The following is a 22432-nucleotide window of genomic DNA, read 5'->3' as shown; positions in this document are numbered from 1 at the left end:
TTCAGATCTTTTTTCACCATTATCATAATAATGTTTTGTCATTTTTCAAATACAAGTTTTATAATTCTTTGTCAAAGTTATTCCTAAATATTTTCTATTTTTGGCACTATTGTGAATGTAGTTGTCTTAATTGTATTTTTGCATGTATGTTGTTAGTACATAGAAATATAATTAATTTTTGTGTTTTGATTTTGTATCCTGTAACCTTCCTGAACTAATTTATTAGTACTAGCATTTTTGTGTGTATTTTTATTTCTTAGGATTTTCTACCTATAGGATTCTATCATCAACAACTAAACACAGACTTCTTCCTTTCAGTTTTTGTTTGTTTTTTTTTAACTGCCCTGGCTGGAAACTCTGATATAATGTTGGATAGAAGTACAAGAGCAAATATCATACCCTTATTCCCAATCTCAGGAGGAAAGCATTTATTTTTTTCACTCTTAAATCTGATACTAGCTATGGATTTTTCATAGATTTTTCATAGATTTTATCGCATTGAGGAAGTTCCCTTCTATTCCTGTTTTACTGAGAGTTTTTAACATGAAGGAGTGCTGAATTTTGTCAAATACTATTATCTATTGAGATGATAGTGTGGTTTTTTCTTTATTCTATTAATATGGCATATTACACTTACTGATTTTCAAATGGTAAATCGACCTTGCTTTCCTGGTATATAAATTCCACTTAGTTTTATATTTTATATTTTGCTGGATTCAGTTTGCTAATATTGTGTGAAGAATTTCTGCATCTATGTTCATGGGGGATATTGGTCTGTATTTTTCTTTTATTATAATGTCTTTGTTTGGCTTTGATATCAGGTGATACTGGCCTTACAAAATAAGTTGGGAAGTGTTTCCCTTTCTGTTTTGGAAGAAATTAGGAAGCAATTGGTATTATTTTTTCTTTAAATGTTTGATGGAATGCATCAGTGAAGCCATTAGTGCAAAGATTTTAAATTACTAATTCAACTTTTTAATTTATTATTGGTCTGTCCAGAGTTTTAATTTCTTCTCAAGCTAGTTTTGGTAACTTGAGTCTTTGAAGGAATTTTTCTATTTCACCTAAGTGATTGAATTTCTTGATATAAATGCATCTACCATATGTACTTGTGAGCCACGTAATTTCTTTAGGGTTGGTAGTGATGTTTCCTCTTTCATTTTTGACTTTGGTAATTTGTGTCTTCTTTCATTTTTCATGGTTAGTCTAATGAAAGGTTTGTCAATTTTCTTGATCTTTTCAGTGAACCAACTTTTGTTTCATGGATTTTATTTGTTGTTCTTTTTTTCTATTTCACTGATTTCTTCTCTAATCTTTATTATATCTCCCTTCTCTTTGCTTCATGTTTAATTTAATCTTTTTTCTAACTTCTAACAGTGCTTAAGTTATTAATTTGAGACCTTTCTTCTTTTCTAAGATAGACATTTAAATCTATAAACTTTCCTCTAGCCACTGCTTTGCTGTATCCCATATATTTTGATATGTTGTGTTTTTTGTTGTTTTCATGTAGTTCATTACATCCTCTTAATCCATCGTGATTTGTTTTCTCACCAGTGAGTTATTTAGAAGTATGTTGTTAGTTTCCTGATACTTGAGGATTTTCTAAATTCCTTTCTGCTATATATTCTTATTTAGCTCTTCTGCTGTCAGATAATACATTTTGTATGATTTAAATCCATTTAAATTGATTGAGATTGTTTTGTGAGGTAGCATATGAACTGTCCTGGAGAATGTTGAAAAGAATATGTACTTTGTTGCCATTAGGAAAGGTATTCTAGAAAGATCTGTTAGGTCGAATTGATTGATAGTGTTATTTAAGACACCTACATCCTTGCTGATTTTTGTCTAATTCTATCAGTTATTGGGACTAGAGTATTGAAGTTTCCAGTCATTTTCAATTTTCTGCTTTTTCTTTCAATTATGTCACTTTTTGCTTCACATATTTTAGGACTCTGTTAGTAGGTGTTGTAATTGTCATGCTTTTCTGAGGAATTGACCCTCTTACCATTATGAAATGTTTCTCTCTGTCCCTAGTAATATTTTGGTTTAAAGTGTATTTTTTTTTATATTAGTATAGCCACTCTGGCTCCTTATGGTTATCATTTGCATGGTATATCTTTTTCATTCTTGTCCTTTACACATGTGTGTCTTTGAATTTTTTTTGTTTTTGTTTTTTGTTTTTTTTTTTTAAGATTTTATTTATTCGACAGAGATAGAGACAGCCAGCGAGAGAGGGAACACAAGCAGGGGGAGTGGGAGAGGAAGAAGCAGGCTCATAGCAGAAGAGCCTGATGTGGGGCTCGATCCCATAACGCCGGGATCATGCCCTGAGCCGAAGGCAGACACTTAACCGCTGTGCCACCCAGCCGCCCCTTGAATTTTTTTTTAAGCTATGATTTTTAAGTAATCTCTACAACCAAGGTAGGGCTTAAACTCATAATCCCAAGATCAAGAGTCACATGCTTCACCAACTAAGCCAGCCAGGTACCCCTATGTGTCTTTGAATTTATGGTGTGGCTTTCTTAGCAGCATACAATTTGATTTTTAAAAATCCATTCTGACAATCTCTGCTGTTCCTTGGAGTTTTTAGTCTCTTCACATTTAATAAAATTACCAAGATGGCTGGACTTATATTTGGTACTTTTGTGAGTTTTTTGGTATATCTCATATCCTTTGTTAATTTGTTCCTCCTTTATTGCCCTGTTTTGTGTTAAATAGGTATTTTAATGTACCGTTTAATTTCTTCGTTTCTTACCTATATTTTTTGTTTTCTTTTTAAAGAGATTGCTTTAGGAATTACAATACACATATTAACTTATCTCATTCTACTCCTCATTTATACTAATTTATTACTGGTAGAAATAGAAACTGTGTTCCAATATAGCTTCATTTCCTCCCCTGCCTTTTGTACTATTGTCATATATATTACAATTATATATATATATATTATAAACCCAATAATGCACTGTGTTAACTATAGTTTTATGCAATCATATATCTTTCAAAGAATTTAAGAGTCTAGAAATATACATATTAAATATATATAAATGTATATATATTTAAGAGACTTGACTATATATATATATATATATATATATATATTTAAGAGAGTAGAAATATATATTTACCCAATTATTTACTTTGTGGTGCTCTTCATTTTTTTGTGGATTCAGATTACTGTCTGAATTTCCTGTTATTTCCTTTAAACTTGAGGGATTTGCTTTAGCAATTCTTGTAAGGCAGGTCTAACCTAGTAATTTTCTCTCAGTTTTTGTCTGGGAATGTCTTTACTTTGCCTTCCGTTTTGAGTGATAGTTTTATTGGATACCAAATTTTTTATTGAATGCTACATTAGTTTCAGGTGTACAACATAGTGATTCAACAAGTCTATACATTATGTCCTGCTCACCACAAGTGTAGCTACCATTTGTTACCACATGACAGTGTTACAGCACCATTAATTATATTCCCTATGCTATAACTTTCATTTCCATGACTTATTCATCCATAATGGGAAGACTGTATCTTCCACTCCCCTTGACCCATTTTGCCCATCCTCCCACCCCCCTTGCCTCCGGCAGCCATCAGATTGTTCTTTATGTTTATAGGTCTATTTCTTCTTTTTGTTTGTTTGTTTTGTTTTTTAGATTGCACATAAAGTGAAATCAAATGGTATTTGTCTTTGTCTGACTTATTTCACTTAGTATAATGTCTTCTTGGTGTATCCATGTTGTAATGGCAAGATCTTATCCTTTTTTATCACTGAGTAATATTCCATTATATATGTTTATATATATATAAAGGAATATAATATATATATCATACACATATATAATATATATATATAGTGGAATGGAATATATATATGACATGTTTTTTGTCCATTCATCTATCAGTGGACACTTGGGTTGCTTCCATATCTTGGCTATTGTAAATAATACTCCAGTAAACATAGGGGTGCATATATCTTTTTGAATTAGTGTTTTCATTTTATTAGGGTTAAATACCCAAAAGTGGAATTACTAGGTCATATGATATTTCTATTTTTAATTTTTCAAGGTGTCTCCATACTGTTTTCCACAGTGGCTGTACCAGCTTACATTCCTATCAATAATGTACAAAGATTCTTTTTTTCTACATCCTCATCAGTACTTGTTATTTCTTGTCTTTTTGATTCTAGCCATTCTGACAGGTATAAGGCAATAATCTCATTGTAGTTTTGATTTGCACTTCCCTGACGATTAATGATGTTGAGTATCTTTTCATGTGTTTTTTGGCCATCTGTATGCTTATTTGGAAAAATGTCTATTCAAGTCCTCTGCCCATTTTTTAATCAGATTTTTTTATGTTGAGTTTTGTAAGTTCTTTACATATTTTAGATATTAACCCCTTATCAGATATATTACTTGCAAATATCTTCTCCCATTCAATAGGTTGCCTTTTTGTTCTGTTGATGGTTTCCTTTACAATGCAAAAGCTTTTTATTTTGGTATAGTCCCAGTAGTTTATTTTTGCTTTTGTTTTTCTGGATATAGAATTTTCTACTAAATTTTTTTCAGAACTTAAATATGTCATATCAGTGCCTTCTGGGATGTATTGTTTCTGACGAAAAGTCAACCATTAATATATTTTTCTCTTGTATGTGATTAACCATTTTACTCTTCCTACTTCCAAGATTTCTCTCTGGCTTCATCTAGGTGTGTATCTCTTTGTGTGTATCTTACTTGGGTTTGTTGAGCATCTTGGATCCATAGAGTAATAGTTTTCATCAAATTTGGGGAACGTTAGGCCATTATTTCTTTGAATATATTTTCCTACTCTTTATCCTCTTTTCAATATTACTGTTATTCATAAGTTGGTATGTTTAATATTATCCCACATATCTCTGAAGGTTTTTAAAGTTTTCTTCATTCCTTTATCTTTCTGTTTTTATTTTTCTATTTTTATTTTTAAAGATATTTATTTATTTATTTAGCTATCTATCTATCTGTCTATCTATCAGAGAGAGAGCACAAGGAGAGGGTGTGGCAGGCAAAGGGAGAAGCAGGCTCCCTGCTGAGCAAGGAGCCCAGTGTGGGACTTGATCCCAGGACCCTGGGATCATGACCTGAGCTGAAGGCAGATGCTTAACTGACTGAACCACCCAGGCGTCCCATCTTTTTGTTTTTTAGATTGGATAATTTTTATCTTCAAGTTCACTGATTCTTTATTCTTCTATCTAAAATCTGTTGTTGAGTCCCTTTAATAATTTTTTCATTTAAGTTATTATACTTTCAAATTCCACAATGTTCATTTGATCCCATTTGAGAATTTCTTTCTTTTTTTTTTTTTTTTTTAAAGATTTATTTATTTAGGGGCACCTGGGTGGCTCAGTTGGTAAAGCATCTGCCTTTGGCTCAGATCATGATACCAGAGTCCTGGGATCGAGTGCCATGTCAGGCTTCTCCCTCTCCCTCTGCCGGCTCCCCCTGCTTGTGCTCTCTCTGTCTCTCAAATAAATAAATTAATTAAATCTTTTTTAAAAAATATTTATTTATTTGAGAGAGAGAGCATGGGTGGGGGAGGGTCAGAGGAAAAGAATCTCAGGCAGACTCACTGCTGAGTGCAAAGCCCAACGTGGGGCTCAATCTCATAACCCTGAGATCATGACCTGAGCAACTGAGCCACACAGGTGCCCCCCTATTTTGTAATTTCTATGTCTTTTTGACATTCTCTCTTTTTTTGAGTCATTGTCATAATATTTTAATTCTTTAAACATGGTTTCCTTTATTAGTCTTTGAACATATTTATAATTGCTGCTTTGAAGTCTGTTAAATCCAACATCAGGGTGCACCCAGAGACAGTTTTTATTTAATGCTTTTTTTCTATTGGTGTGGATTACATTTTCCTGTTTCTTGGCATGTTCCATAACTTTTGTTATTGTTAAAGTTGTGCATGTTAGATAATATATAGTAGCAATTCTGGATTCTGAATTTTCCCTTAAATGTGCGGTCATTGTGTTTTGGTTTTAATAACTTGTCTAAATGCATTTATAGAATCTGTTTACTGTGTGTGTGTAAACTGCATGTAAACTGTGTGACTGCTGATGTCTCTACTCAATTTGTTTTTTAAATTATTGTTCTCATTTTTAAGCCTGAATTCATAAGGATCACTTTGTGTTTGCATAGATTAATGACCAGTCAATGAATGGTGAGATATTGTACTCAAACAAAAGCTTTCACTCTCTGGCAGTAAATCTGTATGTACGTTAGGGAGGACATTTAAAGTTCAGATAAGTTTTAAATATATACATTCTGGCTTTGCTTACCTCTAGACTCTCTTGTCTGTCCTCTGTACATGAATACAGGATTAGTCAGCCAATGATGTATGGAAAACTTGAGTCCTCTCCAATTTTTCCTATGCAGGCACTGGGAGAACTTTTGAAGGCTTCCCCTGGTGGTCTTGTTTCCCAGATCTTCCTATTAAATTGCTGGCTGATCTGCCAGTCTGCTGCTTTTCCCAACTGTGATTGGAACCTGAGGCTAACTGAATTGCTGGTCTTCCCTGGTTTGTTTACCACTTAGATTGCTAGTGTTTCTCACAGCGCTGCTGGATGTGGGATTTTCAAACGTTCCGCTCCAAATCAAGTCAGCCCCCTCTGGCAGTGAACATTCTGATTGTCGTGCCTTTTTCTGCTTTGATAGAAATACCTTATAAACTGAGCGGGGGTCGGGGAAGGGGAGGGGAGAAGGCTAGGCAGAGTGCCACATAGACTTCCATTGTTCATACCTAAAGTTCAGTGGGTTTTTTATGAATAACTTCTTCTCGATGTAGTGTATGCCTTTGGTTGATTTCCAGAGTCCTGAATGGGTTGGTTTTGACACTTGTATCCTGTTTTATCATTGCTTTTTGGGGAGAGTAACTGCTGAAGTACTCACTCCATCATACTAGAAGTCCCACCTCTACATTAATCATTTTTAATAACTCCTTAGCAGATGCCGGTGTGAAGCCAAGGTTGAGAATCACTGGGCTAGGGTGTGATGACAGGAGGATGAATGATTTCACTTTATTCAGTAAACATTTATTGAACAACATTGGGCACTGGACACAGTGCAGATACAAAGACAACTGAAACTCTCCGTCTCTCTAAGTAGTCGTAGGCAGTGAGATAGATAGAGAAAGCAATGATGCACTATAGCCTGAGCATATAGGGATGGGTGATGCTGGGTTTGGGAGCAGTATCGGCAAAAGACAATGCCTACAGCCCATCAATTTTCTGAAACATGCCAATAGGTTATCACATTTTCAGAAAGTGATATAGCCAATAAGCAGATCCCTACTTAATGTAAGTATGAATAAAGTTGCTCATCCTGGTGAACTAGGACAATTTCCCCCAAGTTATGCAATGATTACAAGTATAATTTTAGGGAACTAGCATTTTATTTCATGTAAAATTTAATGAGTTTCTTAATGCTATATTTTCAATTGATCTTTGATGATTTCATAACCTGTGAATAAATTCAGGAATAACAAATCACCATGGGAGTCGTTACAGGCAGTGTGATACGCTATTACGGTCTCCAAAGTGGGGTGTCCAGAAAGGCAAACTGTGGAAATATAGGAAGAAATATTGGCACTTCTATCTTTTTTTAAATCAAATTTGGTCTCTATTTTTTTTTTAAGATTTTATTTATTTATTTGACTGAGAGAGGGACAGCCAATGAGAGGGGGAACACAAGCAGGGAGAGTGGGAGAGGAAGAAGCAGGCTCCCAGTGGAGGAGCCCGATGCGGGGCTCGATCCCATCACGCCCTGAACTGAAGGAGATGCTTAACGACTGAGCTACCCAGGCGCCCCTCAAATTTGGTCTTTAAAATGTTTCTATTGACTGAGTGTTTCATAAAGTGTGACTATTTATATAGCAGTATATGCATAGAGCATATAAATAAACAAACATATATAGGTGGCATGCCCGCAATATATTTGGATTAGGAGTACTCAGTCACAGAAGTCAGAGACCACTGGTATAGTGGTAAGAACACTGACCTACATGGGTGCTAGTCCCTACTTCAGCTACAGCTTGCTGTGTGAATACGGGCAAGTTACAAAGGCACGCTTATGTCTTCTGACTCTATAAAATGAAGAGCTTGTTATAAATATCCTTGAGCTCTCTTCCAGTTCTGGGATTTTATAAGTGGTTTTGTTCTTTATTTTCCTGTCAAGTATAATTATGAAGTTGAAAGAACAGAAGGTTACCTTTTGTTGTTGTTGTTCAGTTTTTGAATTGGATGAAGGTGTAAGTCTGTTTCTGAGTTCCTGGAATATTTCCAGAGAATATTGGCTACATCCCTTCTCTGTGGTGCTGCTGGTTGTAGATGTGATGGTGCCATACACACCATGACATTTCTTTAAGTTCTGTTAAATTTAGGCAAAAATTTAGGCAGAGGGCATACCCCAATTAGTAGCAGAGTGCAAAAATTAGTACTTAGACACAGTGACAGATGTGCAAGTGCATGAATGCACACATAAATCAATCCTTAACTCTTGCTTAATTTCATTGCCTTCATAAACTGAAATCAGAAAGCTTCAGGAAAACTTCAACATTTAAGCTCAGTACATAAAGAACATTAATTGTAGTTTTAATAGTTAAAAGACCCAAATAGATCCATGCATATCAAGTTTAGTGTCTACTCAGAAACTGACTTATAAGATGGAGGATTATTTTCAAAATTTAGATATAACTAAAAACCCAAGAGGTTAGCAAAACCTTATTTCATCCTTTTAAAAATTTTATTTAAATTCAAGTTAGTTGACATATTAGTTTCAGGGGTAGAATTTAGTGATTCATCAGTCGCGTATAACACCCAGTGCTCATTCCATCAAGTGCCCTCCTTAATGCCCATTACCCAGTTACTCCATCTTCCCCACCCACCTCCCCTCCAGCAACACTCAGTTTGTTTCCTAGAGTTAAGAGTTTTTTATGATTTGTCTCCCTCTCTGTTTTTATCTTATTTTATTTTTTCTTCCCTTCCCCTATGTTTATCTGTTTTGTTTCTTAAATTCCACAGATGCATGAAATCACATGGTGTATATCTTTCTCTGACTGACGTATTTCGCTTATTTCACCCTTTGATATAAATTCAAAAAAAATTAAATTTTACATATTCTTCTTAAAACATTCTCCTCTAAAAACAATATTCAACTTTAGAATTCGATAGAGTATGATGTTAGATTTCAGTGTTCATGGATCATAACAAAATAGACAATTGATGGCTTTTTCTTCAAATAATTAGTTACACTGATTATTATATAGTTCCTTAAAATTTATGTTTCTCTAATTTAGTTTTGTTTGCTATCTTCAATAAGTGAGTTATTGCTCAGTAGTCTGTTGGTATGGTATTTTAACCTCTAATTCCTTATATGCTTTTTTTTTTAAGGTTTATTTATTTACTTGAGAGAGAGAGAGAGAGCACAAGTGGGAGAAGCAGAGGGGAAGGGAGAGAATCCCAAGCCGACTCTGTGCTGAGCACGCACAGAGCTAAGAGCTCAACCCAGGCCTGATCTCACAACCGTGAGATCAGGATCTGAGCCTAAACCAAGAGTTGGCTGCTTAACCAACTGCACCACCCGGGTGCCCTGCATTTTTTTTTGTTGTTGTTAGTATTCAAAAGCTTGAAGAAACTGTAAAGAGCATAGCAAAGATTTTTTTTCTAAATACTTTGGATTTTCTAAATAATACTATATAATATAAAACATCATAATGGTTTTTGTGAAGTTTTTTGTTCCAAATAACATATGAAATGGAAACTGATGATAGTGCCATGAATCAGTTTACCATAAAGCTCAATATTAAAAACCAGCCGCTGTGATTTACCTGTGAGGATGGAATAATCACCTTCTGGCACATTCTATGTAATAGTGCATCATTTTAAAGATTCATCTTAAAGGGAAAATGACAGAAAAAAGGAACAACAACACAACAAAAAGAATGACAAATCGTAGCTGTTTCAATGTAAATAAACGTTGAAAATATGAGCTCATGAGAATGACTATAGATCCTAGAATGAAAGTAAAGAAAAAAGAGCAAAAACAGAAAAGTGAGAGCAAAACGAAAAAAAAATGTGAATATTCTATAAATAGAAAAAAAGGAAACTCTTAAACTCCAAAATTAATTTTATTTTGCATGGTAGTGAATTAAAGAGGGGAAGAAAAATACCACTTTAACCTTAGACCTGTATTAGCACAGCCTGTACTTTGTAATCTGCTGGGGTTATAGACTGCAGTCATTTTGCTGCTACCTGGAACAGGCAGCCAGGAACAAATTTCAGTCAGCCTTCCAACTGGTAACCAATCCTCAAGCTTGAATTCAAGGTTCTAACCTTTAGTTTTAATGCTGACCATAGACTAGGACCTAGATATTCACCCTAAGGAAGGAGCTAGTTAGTGGGAGAGGAAGAAGTTGACCACTCTCTTCTGGGGATCAAAGGCAGTAGCCCACCCTATACCCCCAGGCCCAGAGCCACTGCACACCCCGTGCTTTCTAGAAGCCCTACAGTTCTGTGCTACTTGTTTAGCAGAGGACAGATTTACTTGCATTATTACGTGTTCCTTTTGCACTATGTTTATGTTTGGCCTGTCTTCTGCTTTTGATGTAGGTCATCTCTTTGCTTTTCCGAATGCTTCTTCAAGATTGAGAAATGGTCAGGTTTGATGGTTTGGAAGTTTTCTCTGTTACAGCTGGGCAGCTTGCTCTTCCCATGCCACATCACATCCATGCTTCACTTTCTTCCCAAATTTTCTCTAGACAAGGGGACTTCTTGATACTGTTTTATTTTGGAATCATTTCAAATTGCAAGAATAGTACAGAGTTCTGGTAGAGTTCCCTATTGTGAATATCTTTCATTACAGTGTAGACCAGGGGCTTTTAACACGAGTCCATGGATTGATTTGAGAGAGTCCACGAGCTCCTGAAATTTATGCTCACTTGAATATATTTGAATGAAAATGCATTTCATTTCATTTGAGAACTACGCAGATTAAGATTGATTGTACTTCTGGTTTTATCAATCCTTTTCTCTAGGTTCAATCTCTGCTCTCATGTTTCCTGCCATGCTAATACATTTTTTTGCTGTTGTTTATTTAGAACACTGTCTACCTCCAAATGCACATTTGCACAATGTGCATGGGTGGATTTTTTTTGTACAACAGAACTGACCAAGGGGTTCTTTATCACGCCCCTGTAACTCTCTGAATTACTCAACACTATGTGTTCACACAAAATATATTAACTCTTGTTGGATGAACTCAGTGTTTCGTCTAAGAGAGGAGCCTGTCTACACTACATAAAAGCCTCAGAGTTGAACCTAGGAGTCCTGCATCAAAATGATTTGGTGGGGAAGGGAGAAGGGCCTCCTATCCAGAACATTTTATACTTTATCAATCCTCTGAAAAGATTTAGATAAAAACATTTTTATAGCTTTCCTAAATTTTGAACATTAACTTAACAGCAAAGGATATTTGGAACTATTACAAAAACACTGCTGTTTTCCCTTGAAACTTTCGGAGGGGCGATGGGCGGGCAATGGACAAAGGTATGAAATTACCATAGACCTATTTTTTTCTTGTGTCTATATAGAGTGCATTATATGAGGTCTTTCTCATTCCACTTTAGCTCTAAAGATAAAGATAATATAACATTAGAAACCTAGGATTCTGTGAAATCTCCCCCAAGTTAAAACTTCCCGGTAGAAGCCCTTTTTAATATTTTCAATGCAGTTTTTCGTTACTACCTAATATTAGGGGTTTTGTTTCAGACTTACAGATTCCAGTCTGATGTTAGAAGATTATTCGTCCAAGTTGAGCCCCCAAGCAAAGAGAGCCAAGAAGAGCCTTCTCTCCGGGGAAGAGAAGGAAAATCTACCGAGTGACTATGTCGTGCCCATTTTCTCAGGACGGTAAGTATGCATTCTCTTCCTGGCTTTACATATTAGAAAGTGAAGAGTAAATGTTATCAGGTAATGAATAATAATTGCAGCTGACATTTACTGAGTGCTTAAGTATGTACTGATTGAGAAAGGTCTGAGGAACCTTGGAACTCTGCACTGAGGGAGATATGTTCATTGTGAAAATCTGCCATCACCTAGGATGGCTACATGACAAAAGAGAATGATCAGGAACTTGGTTCTAGTTATGTAACTGACTGAAATTAGAAGGAGAGCATTGGATGCTAGTGATTGGACACTATATATAGTCACTAGAGTAGAAAGAAAAGTTCAAAACCATAAAATATTGGATAACTAAAAAAAAATCAGATGTTATATTTAAGCAGGGGGAAACCATTGTGGTTGCTAGTGTGGTTTTAATTATTATTCATTAGGAAGATAAAAATCTTAGATAACATAGACTAATTAAAAGAATGGCATCATAATTTGAATGCCTGCCTATTTGCCTTGATTTGTTTAATGTAAAAAAGATTACTGGTTATCTTGAGGCAAACTTCAAACAAAATAATCATGAAATTACAAGTTGTGTTAATGCCAAATTTTTGTATTTATAAGGTAAACGTGTGTGTGTTCTTTTTTTAAAAAATATAAGCTTTTTTTGATTGATTATAATATCTAGAGGAATCTTGAAACCTGTTTGAGACACCAAATTAAGATTTAATGGGAACCTTCAGAGGCTTCCCTGTTTATTTTCCTTTGAACGGAGAACTACCCACAGAGCTAAGGTGATACTCAAAATGAGGGCATCCTGTCAGGGCAAATGCCATCAGGAAATTCAGGAGGCAATGACGTGGTTGTCATTGTTGGTGACCTACTTCTGTTTCCCTGTGTTTTTTTTCCCATTCTTCTCTGATAGTTCCTTTTGAAATTGTTTCAGAAGCTAATGTCATAACTGCTCTGATTCCAGTTAGGAAGGTAAGGGGATAAATGATACGCTGCTTTTAGCTTTTTCTTTGATATCTTTGATATCTCTGATTCTTTAAGTGAACTTTCCATTGAAATATGCACATATTGCTAAGTATGCTTACCCAGGCTTAGTCTCTTCACAGCTAGTTTAATATACACTGACATTCTCCATAGGAGATGGCTAGGCTGGAGGAGTAAAATATTTTATTTTCTGCTTTGTTCCCACTCTGTTTTTAAAAAAATATTTAAAAAGCACATTAACTTAGCATTAACTTACATGGCATACCTTTCCATCTCTCTACCACATGAAATGAGGCTTCTCACTTTCAGTGACTTCTTTCTTCTAAATGAAACCATTTTGTCTCCTCAAGGCCAGTCTCAAGAAATGATCATTTACAAAACAAACTGTAATAAAAGAAAATGCAAAGAAAAATTTATCTTCTTGGTTTTATTTCTAGTTCTCCTTTTCTCCTTTTTTAATATGGATCCAGCTCCTATATTCTACTACTGTGTTGAAAGTAACACTTCATAATGGTGTTGACAGTATTAACAATCTAAGAAGGAGATGGGGGGATAAATGAACCTTTGTTGAGTACCACTTGTTTTTTGAGAATCTAACTAGATGCTTTATATAAACTATCTTGCTAAGTTCTCAGTACAGCCCTAGAGATGTATTAGTATACCAATTTATAGACAAGGAAGTTAAGGTTCAGTGACTTGCTGAAAGTTACATGGCTGGCAGTGGAAGAGCTGAGTCAGCTGAGGATTGGCCAATGCAACCTACACTGCACCCTGTGATTATAGTATGTTTCTGGGAAACACTGTTTCTTCTGGATGGCACTTGAAAATTTCACTTCTTGTAGTCAGATAAATTAAGTTAATTTTGTGTCACTAACAAGTTTTTGAGTTGAGATAGAGTATTGAGGAGGTGTGAAATTCATCTTAAATTTATAGCACTATAGTTTTGTCAACATGGTAGCATCATATTCTTGCTTTTGTACCCAGATTATAGCAGTGTTATCACCGACATACACTTACATTTACTTAAAGAAAAATATTCCTGCTATCCTGGGTTAAAATATTTTTTAAGTGTATTTCAGGTCTCATGTCAAATAATTACAGTCTTCCTGAGGTTTATCTTATTTGCCATGAAAAAGGTAAGACCAGGACTTCATTCTGCCCTCTAGAGCTATGTCACCTTAGAGGCAGTGTGAGCTTAAACTTAAAGTTCTCTTATTTAAGAATTGTCTCAACTCAGGGGAAGACTAGCATAGATTTTATTCAAAATCTATTATTATATATATCGAATCATATTTCAAAGATCATTTCAAATCTATTATATATTTACCTCTATATGGAATTCCAAGCAGATTCTCATGACGATTTGTCTTGTATTCACTTATTAATTCATTCACTTCCTATCTCATTAAAAAGAAATTAGAGATAATTATTTCAGGACACTCAACTGAAAATCTTCCATCTTCCTTTTTCTAAAAATTATAGCGGATATATTACTCACTTTCTTGGTAAAGACTACCTTATTAATATTTGGAGAGATAGAGATAAGGAAAAAGAAATTAAACTTTACTAAGTTTAATGAGAAACGAAATGGACTAATCTTGTCTACCAGATGTTTTAGTAGAATTCCATGAGAAATTTCAGACTTGGGCAAATATTGAGCCCTGTTTTTCAGCAAACTACACAGATTCTGGTACCAGAAATTTATAAACATAATGGCAATATTTACTTAATTTTGGAAGTAATTATTCTTATTAGAAAATCAAAGGGAAAGTTCAACCTTCAGAGGTCTAAGGAGACTCAATTTCAAGAATATCTTCAATATAATCATTATACTTCCTCATTGTTGGGCTTGACCACAAAGGAATTGAAGGAGGTTAAAAATAATCTACATTTTTAACAACATTAATAAATAATAGCACAATTTCTATCATAAACTACTACATTAGGCACAGCACTTTTGGATGTTACCACTCACTTGCCATCATCATTAATTATGAATAAAAATAAGTCACTTTGATAAACATCACCACTTCAAATGCAATTTTGGTCATTTTTTTTCTTATCAGGGCTATGTGCAAGCACAAATAAAGATTGTTGTTAAATATGTTTACACACACGCACACACACACACATGCATGCACAAATAACCTTTAAAAACCTCAGTAGGCATAAGGATCTCATGTAAATTTAGAATTTATTTATATGTGCAACCGCTCTGGGCAGTGCATTATATCAGCTGAGTTATAGAATCCAGATCAAGCACATAGTCCCATACTGGGATCACAGGCACACAAACGATATCTCATTTTACAATATCATCCTTTCTGGAAGGAAAGTCATAACTTAATCTTTTATTATAGACTAAATCCTGCTTAAATACCCTAAAGAAACCAATGAAGTGACCTTAAGCAAGTTATCTAATTTCTCTGAGCCTTGTTACCATATGTCTAAAATAGAAACGATAGAGTTTACCTCATAGGGTTATTGCAGGCATAAAATGAGATAATGTATGTAAAGAAGCACTTGGCAACACCGTGGCCATAGTAGGTATTATTATCGTTGTTACCATTATGGGTTAAGGTAATGATCACTTCTCTATGTGAAGAGTTAGCTCCTGATTTACCAGGTTTTTCTTTGTCAGGTTTCTTTAGGCACGGTACACAATGTCTAAGTTCTGATACTTTGAACTTAGTAAAAATTAGGCAATCCTATCATAGCCATCCACAGTATCCATGTTTTGCTCTTATTATATTTTAGCCAAGTGCATGTCAGTGGAATTACAGATACGGAAGAAGAAAGAATTAAAGAAGCTGCTGCTTACATAGCCCAGAGGAATCTTCTTGCTAGTGAAGAAGGAATCACGGCATCCAAACAGTCCGCTGTATCCAAACAGTCCACTGTATCCAAACAGTCTGCTGTATCCAAACAATCTGCTGTATCCAAACAGTCTGCTGTATCCAAACAATCTGCTGTATCCAAACAGTCCTCAGCATCCAAACAGTCCTCAGTATCCAAACAGTCTACATCCACTCTTCACCAGGAGGAAACTTTTGAGAAGAAGTCAAGGAAAGTAGCAATTCGAGAGAAGGCAGAACGCCTGTCGCTGACAAAAACAGTAAGAAAAGCCAATTTAATGTAATTTATAAATGCAGAGATGCATGTAACATTATGTGTGTGTGTACATATAGATTTATTTGTTCTGAATGAAGAAATGCATAGCCTTATGGGGAACAAAACTAAAGAAAACAACATCAAAATGTATATGGGTCAAAGAAAGACAGACTTAGTAGTTTTAAACTCCATGAAATTTTAGGTTCTACAGAAATTATGGTTCTACAGAACCTTAAGAAATCCACCTTAGTGGAAAGTAAAATATGTTGCTGAGGCATAGAATGTTAAAAATTAAATGTATCTTTTTAAAAGGGGAAAAGACAGGTACCTGGGTGGCACAGCTGGTCAAGTATCTGACTCTTGATTTCAGCTCAGGTCATGAACTCAGTCAGGGTCCTGGGATTGAGCCCTGTGAGGAGCCCTGAGTGGAGCCTGAGGTGGGGTTCCATGCTCAGCGCAGAGTCTGCTTGTTCCTCTCCTTCCCCTTCTGTTGCTCCCCCTCCCCTTGCTTAAATAAATAAATAAATAAATAAATAAATAAAATCTTTTTAAAAAACCGGGAAAAAGAGAAGGCCTTTGGCCTAAATACAAAAGTAAGCCTCCAAGTGGAAAAATGATAATTTGGGTTTTTATTTGTTATTTTAGTAGCACAGGTTACTTTGATTTCATAATATTTTGATTTTTTTTATAGTTAGAAGAAACCGAGGCATTTCATAGAAAATTGAATGAAGATCATCTTCTCCATGCTCCTGAATTTGTCATTAAACCTCGTTCCCACACTGTTTGGGAGAAAGAAAATGTAAAATTACATTGCTCTGTATCCGGCTGGCCAGAACCTCGTGTCACATGGTATGTTATCTATATGAAAATTACTCATAGAATCTATTACACAAAACTAATTTTATATCTAGTGAAGATATTCAGCATTGTGAATATGCAAGAGTCAATGAAAGTACCTATAAGTTTGTATAGATTTTTTATATAGTGAGGAAAGGATACCAGGATGAATATATTATAAATGAGAAGAAAGAACAGTCTTGTGTACATTATGATATATTATGATACTTCATAATCCTGTTATAAAAGGGGTCTTTATCTTACAGAGTATTAAAATGTAGTAAATGTACTTACATACAAAGAAAACATATGGCCATAACTGCTATGGGACATAACATTTAAATAAAAATTTGCTCCCATGCAGTATAGGTATTATTTTGTGACCAGAAGCAATACTCTTTTAAAAAAAAGTTAAAACCCAGAGGTCTTCATCTCTGCTCCTCAAGTGAGCTGAGATCTCAACATGCTCTCTAAAGCCAAAAAAAGAGGGAACTGGATGAAAGATATTCCTTAGTACGGGGTCTTAAGAATTTTCTATCCATAAAGAATAAGCACCCATTTTCTCTTTCCATCGTATATCGTATTGAAATTGTCAATGACTTCATGATCCCTAAACTCCAAACTTTCCTGTTATATGTCATGAATACCTGCCACAGACAGCAGAAGTATGAAAATGGTGGAGCCAACCTCAAAAGATGTTTTCTGTTTAATTCCCTGAAACGGGTATTTTGCATGCTGTTTCCTTATCCTCAGGAGTGGTGGTAAATGCACCCTATGTTGCAATATAAATGCTACATGGAATGTCATTGCCACTGGCAGAGGGCCTGATTCCTTCTTTCTTGTCCATTATCTCTGTTGGTTAGACACCTGGCTAGGACTAACGTAGGTCACTGACAAGGGACATATTTTAATGAAGATGAAGTTTAAAAAAAATCAATTTACAAGCTTTAAAGTATAAAGGTATACTATATGAAGCTAGGAATCAGTCAATCTTGGCCCCACCTTTCTCTGTGACTATGGAGTTGCATACTTTGGCCCATTAAAGGGATATTTCCTCTTAAGAAACTGATAACTTCCCACCTCATAAAAAAAAACTCCAAACTTTCCAATTGAAATGTGTGAAGAACAACAAATTTCTAGCTCTAAGAAATATTATTTGGGGGCGCCTGGGTGGCACGGCGGTTAAGCGTCTGCCTTCGGCTCAGGGCGTGATCCCGGCGTTATGGGATCGAGCCCCACATCAGGCTCCTCCGCTATGAGCCTCCTTCTTTCTCTCCCACTCCCCCTGCTTGTGTTCTCTCTCTCTCTCTCTCTCTCTCTCTCTCTCTCGCTGGCTGTCTCTATCTCTGTCGAATAAATAAATAAAACCTTTAAAAAAAAATAAATATTATTTGGTCATTAAGAAATTCCTCTTCCCTTATGAATTAAAATGCACTACTGATAAATGAATAATTGGAGTCCTTAATCAAGTAGATATATTTATTGCACAATATTCTTTTTTTCCCCCTGCTTTTTAAAAATTAGAGTTAAAGACGATTTTCAAAAGGATACAAAGGAACTTCTGGGAGATAAATACTAATCTCTTAAGCATTTTTTTTTTTAAATTAAATACATACCTGCTAAAATACAATACAACCATGCCATGTACCACTGATGGTGTTACTGAGCCAGAGTGATGTGTTTTCACGAAGGCAGAGCTCAAATTCTGTCAGAGATTAAACTCCTGTGTCATGTTTTGTTGGCTGGAAAAGGAGTGATTTAAAAACAAGCAAAAAATCTAAAAACTCCCCACAAAAATATGAGATGACTAAATTGTCAACTCTTTGAATTCTAGTTAAATTGGAAAATAGAAGTACTGTCAATTTTCGGTTATTCTCACTAATGGAGCTGAGAAGTAGTATGACTGGCTCCCCTCTTTCATATCTGGCTTTGAAATATTTTTTTTCTTAACAGTGAACTATATCCCAGGGGCTCGTTTTAAACAAAAATGGAGATACAGACACAATATTTGACTCAGGAACGATTGGGAAGCTGTTCATTTACTGGAACAAGTTTTCTCAAGTTCCTAAACATCCTTTAGTGCTTGGAGGAGACAACTCCATTCTTTATAAAATTCTCCCCATAGGGATAGATCAGAGCATTTCACAGAAAATCCTGTTGCCTTGCAAGCCAAGTGGAAAATAAATATGAAAACAAAAGAACCAGTGGGCCACTAAGAAAATAGTGAACTGTACTTCAGAGAGCAAGATTTGCCCCTGGATAAGGCTTAAATTTAGACAGTCAGCTAGCAGGTAACTGAAAATTAGCTATGGCAGTAAACAAGGTCAGATCCAGGTTTTGTGGGGCATGAAGCTCATACAATTTGGGGGCACTCTTTACAAAAAAGAATGTTAATAATAGAAATTAGTCAGTGAGCCTTGAGGAGACCCATGCTGGTGAGAGATGCTGAAACTCTGTTGGCCTCCAGGTAAACCCACCCCGGGCGTAAACCTCTGTATGGACTTCGTGTACCTTCCTGGGTATGCTGCCTTTTAAAAAATAATCATTAAACGAAGCTCTGATTTACTTCATAACACTGGCACAGAGTACCCTGTCTTCAATAAGCATGCGTCCCCTCAATGAGCAGGGGACCCACAATCCAAGCACAAACCAAGGTTGTTGGTGATTCCTCTGCTGGCATTGATGTCTTTTTGTTACTCAACTGTAGCTTTCTGGGCCTCACACCAAGTACAAGTATGAAAGAAATAATTGGGGATGACCTTCCTGAATAGAAGGAGGTAAATCATGGGAACGGGTTTGTGACGATGCTTTCTGCAGTCATGCTGCCTTGTCATGCTGCCTTGTAGCTGTTAGGTCCTTAGCCATGTTTTTCAAGGGCATGTGTGCCTGGGGCCTGGCTCCCTTAGAGCCCTTTCCAAAGAGGGTTAAGTTCCAAGTTTCCACTAGGCACCCTCGGGACATGGAAGTCCCTGAGGTCTAACAAATGATATGAACACGCAGCAGCTGCTCTTTGGCCAATCCCATGTACTGACCAAGTCTGTCTAAATGGATAGAGGTTACCCAGAAATCACTAAATGACAGGAGCACATATCACTCATCAGGGCCAGGTGCAGAGACGCCAAGGGACACCGTCCAATTCCCAAGTCACTTTAAGAGCAGAAAGAAACCTGTTTAGGCGTTGGGTCCAGGAGAAAAGTTAGTTGCAAGGATGCTTCTGCACAACCCCAGTGAAGCTGGCCATCCTGAAGGAGGGCTTTGTCAACACAAAAGGAGACGTATATATGTGGTGAAAAATGCCAAAGTTGTTTTACTTAATTTACTAGGCTATGTTTATGTAATAACTTGTATAATAGGCTATATATTGGTTTAAAAGAAGAGGAAGAGGAGAAAAATTTATGTTTGTATTTGTTTTACTTGCATAAAGAAACTCTGGAAGGATTCGTCAGAACCCAAGGAGAACAGTTAGCTGTGGGAATGACTGGATGGAAGACAGACACGTCTGAAGGAGACTGTTCCCTGTGTACCTTTTATACTTTCTGGTTCTTGGACCATATAAGTGTATTGCCTTTTCAGATTTGTTAAAGTATATGAAATAGGGGAGAAGAGGAAAGTTCTCTTTTAGGAAAGGAAGGAATTGAGTTAATTTTATACTTTTTAAAAAAAGAGCCAGATTTAATTGGATTTCCAGTGCAAAGTCTAGATCAATTTTGTCAATGAAAATCTGGATTGTAATCTGTGGGGAGATTCACGCAAACTCACTGGAGCAATGTGTTGGTATTAGTGAGTAGCAATTCATTCATTTACTCACTCAACACCCATGTTTTTGGATCTATCTGTGAATACTAGGCTGGATCATCAAGCAGGACACTTAAAATACTTGTTCGGAATTCTTCACGTTGCTCCTAAAGTTACTGTCAAATAGACACTTAAAGAAATTTGTCATTCGGCATGATAATAGTTCAAAACCTCAGAATAAAATAGTATGAGAAATGTATTTCGGGAAGAGTCTGGAGATTTGGAAAAGTCTTATTCTGTTTTTGCAAATTATGAGAATTTATAAATTCCATAACAGAATCATCCATTGAATTTGTTTACAAGATTAGAGTTATTCACGATGTTATTCAAATTTAGCAATTACTACCGTATTATCGTGGGAAAACAACTACATTTAAAAGAGTTTAAAGTTAACATTATTTATAATTTATAATCACCTCCCAACATAAGGGTTTGGAGTTTTATTTTAGATTTTTCTTATTTATTTAAGCCCAAAATCTAACCTAATGTGGTAGACCTCTCTTAGCCAACTGGTCTTTAAAGTGGGTAATAGCTATTTATTAAAAATACAAAGTTGGATTCTAAATAGTAATCACAGTTTATGGTGAGACTCAACAGGTTAAAGATCATTTTGGCATGCATTATTCGTTGAGAGAAAAAATCAGAATGAACATTTTTGCCTGATCATGCTGTATACACTGCCAAAGAGCTTTCACTATAATCCCTTGTTATCGAGTCAGCCCAAGATCCAGAGATTTATTTGGGGAAATGAAGTCTGTGTTTTACACACATAAAGAAAGAATATTATTCTACAAATACTTACAGTATAATGAAAGCTCATTAACTAATAAGTTCATAAACTCTACATGAGAATGATAAGGAAAATGGTGTACATGTGAACATTCACAAGAATTTCAGAAGCCTTGGGGCACCTGGGTGGTGCAGTTGGTTAAGCCTCCAACTCTTGGATTTGGCTCAGGTCATGATCTCAGGGTCACAATCACAGGGTCCTGAGATCGAGCCCACGTAGTCATAGGGCTCCCTACTCAGCAAGGAGTCTACTTTCCCTCTCTTTCTCTCTCCCTCTTCTCCTCCCTCCATTCATGCACACTCTCTGTCTTTCTGAAATAAATAAATAAATCTTAAAAAAAAAAAAAGAATTTCAGAAGCCTTTTGACAAATAATCCCAGAGTGTAGGTTACTCTCCAAAATTAGCCTCTGACTGGCCTGTTTGGAATTTCACTTTCCAGAAATAACAAGCTCTGAAGACTATACAGAGCAGGCCAAAAATCCTTTCCTTCCCTGACTTCATCCTGGAAGATGGACAATCTCAAAGTGACCCCAAACCTGAATGACTAGGTGAAGTTCTCGGAGAAGAGAAGAGAGTTGCTTCCTAACTCAATCCTTGTCTGCTGCTTTACACAGGCTTTTCTTACACTGACATCTGGAGTTCCAGAGAAAAGACTAGAAGATCCTCAAAGTGTTGTGTGTCATGTGCGTGTAAATTTTAAACCAACTTCTTGGGCCAGGTGGTCACATTAGAAAAGTCATGGGTATTTAGCTGAGGAAAGGATTAAGGTGCTAAGTGGGGTAGGACTGGAAAGCAAGGAAGATGAAGCAACCCCTGGGAGCTACCAGATACTGTTTTAACTCAGAGTTTATGGAGATATGAACAACATTTTCGGTCAGAAGCCAAATCGAGTGTCACTAAATTGGTTGCTCAAGTACCACTTGCCATAGCCTTCGGTGTCATATTTCTCTCCTTATGCTAAAAAGAACCACCACAAACACCCCAGCTCATGC

At 35.8% G+C, this 22432-nt stretch overlaps 1 protein-coding gene across 1 annotated transcript in view; it reads left to right on the top strand.

Annotated features, from left to right (window-relative positions):
* MYOM1 (myomesin 1) overlaps positions 1–22432 on the top strand; it is a 155751-nt gene that overhangs the window by 37646 nt on the left and 95673 nt on the right. Inside the window, exons 7-9 of the mRNA XM_040632692.1 lie at positions 11792–11932; positions 15665–16022; positions 16710–16867. Of these exons, the coding sequence (XP_040488626.1) occupies positions 11792–11932; positions 15665–16022; positions 16710–16867 (657 nt within the window). The remainder of the gene's footprint in view (positions 1–11791; positions 11933–15664; positions 16023–16709; positions 16868–22432) is intronic.

This window comes from Ursus maritimus, unplaced genomic scaffold, assembly GCF_017311325.1.
Source record: "Ursus maritimus isolate PB19 unplaced genomic scaffold, ASM1731132v1 scaffold_18, whole genome shotgun sequence".
NCBI lineage: Eukaryota > Metazoa > Chordata > Mammalia > Carnivora > Ursidae > Ursus > Ursus maritimus.
This window is presented reverse-complemented; position numbering and strand designations above follow the sequence as displayed.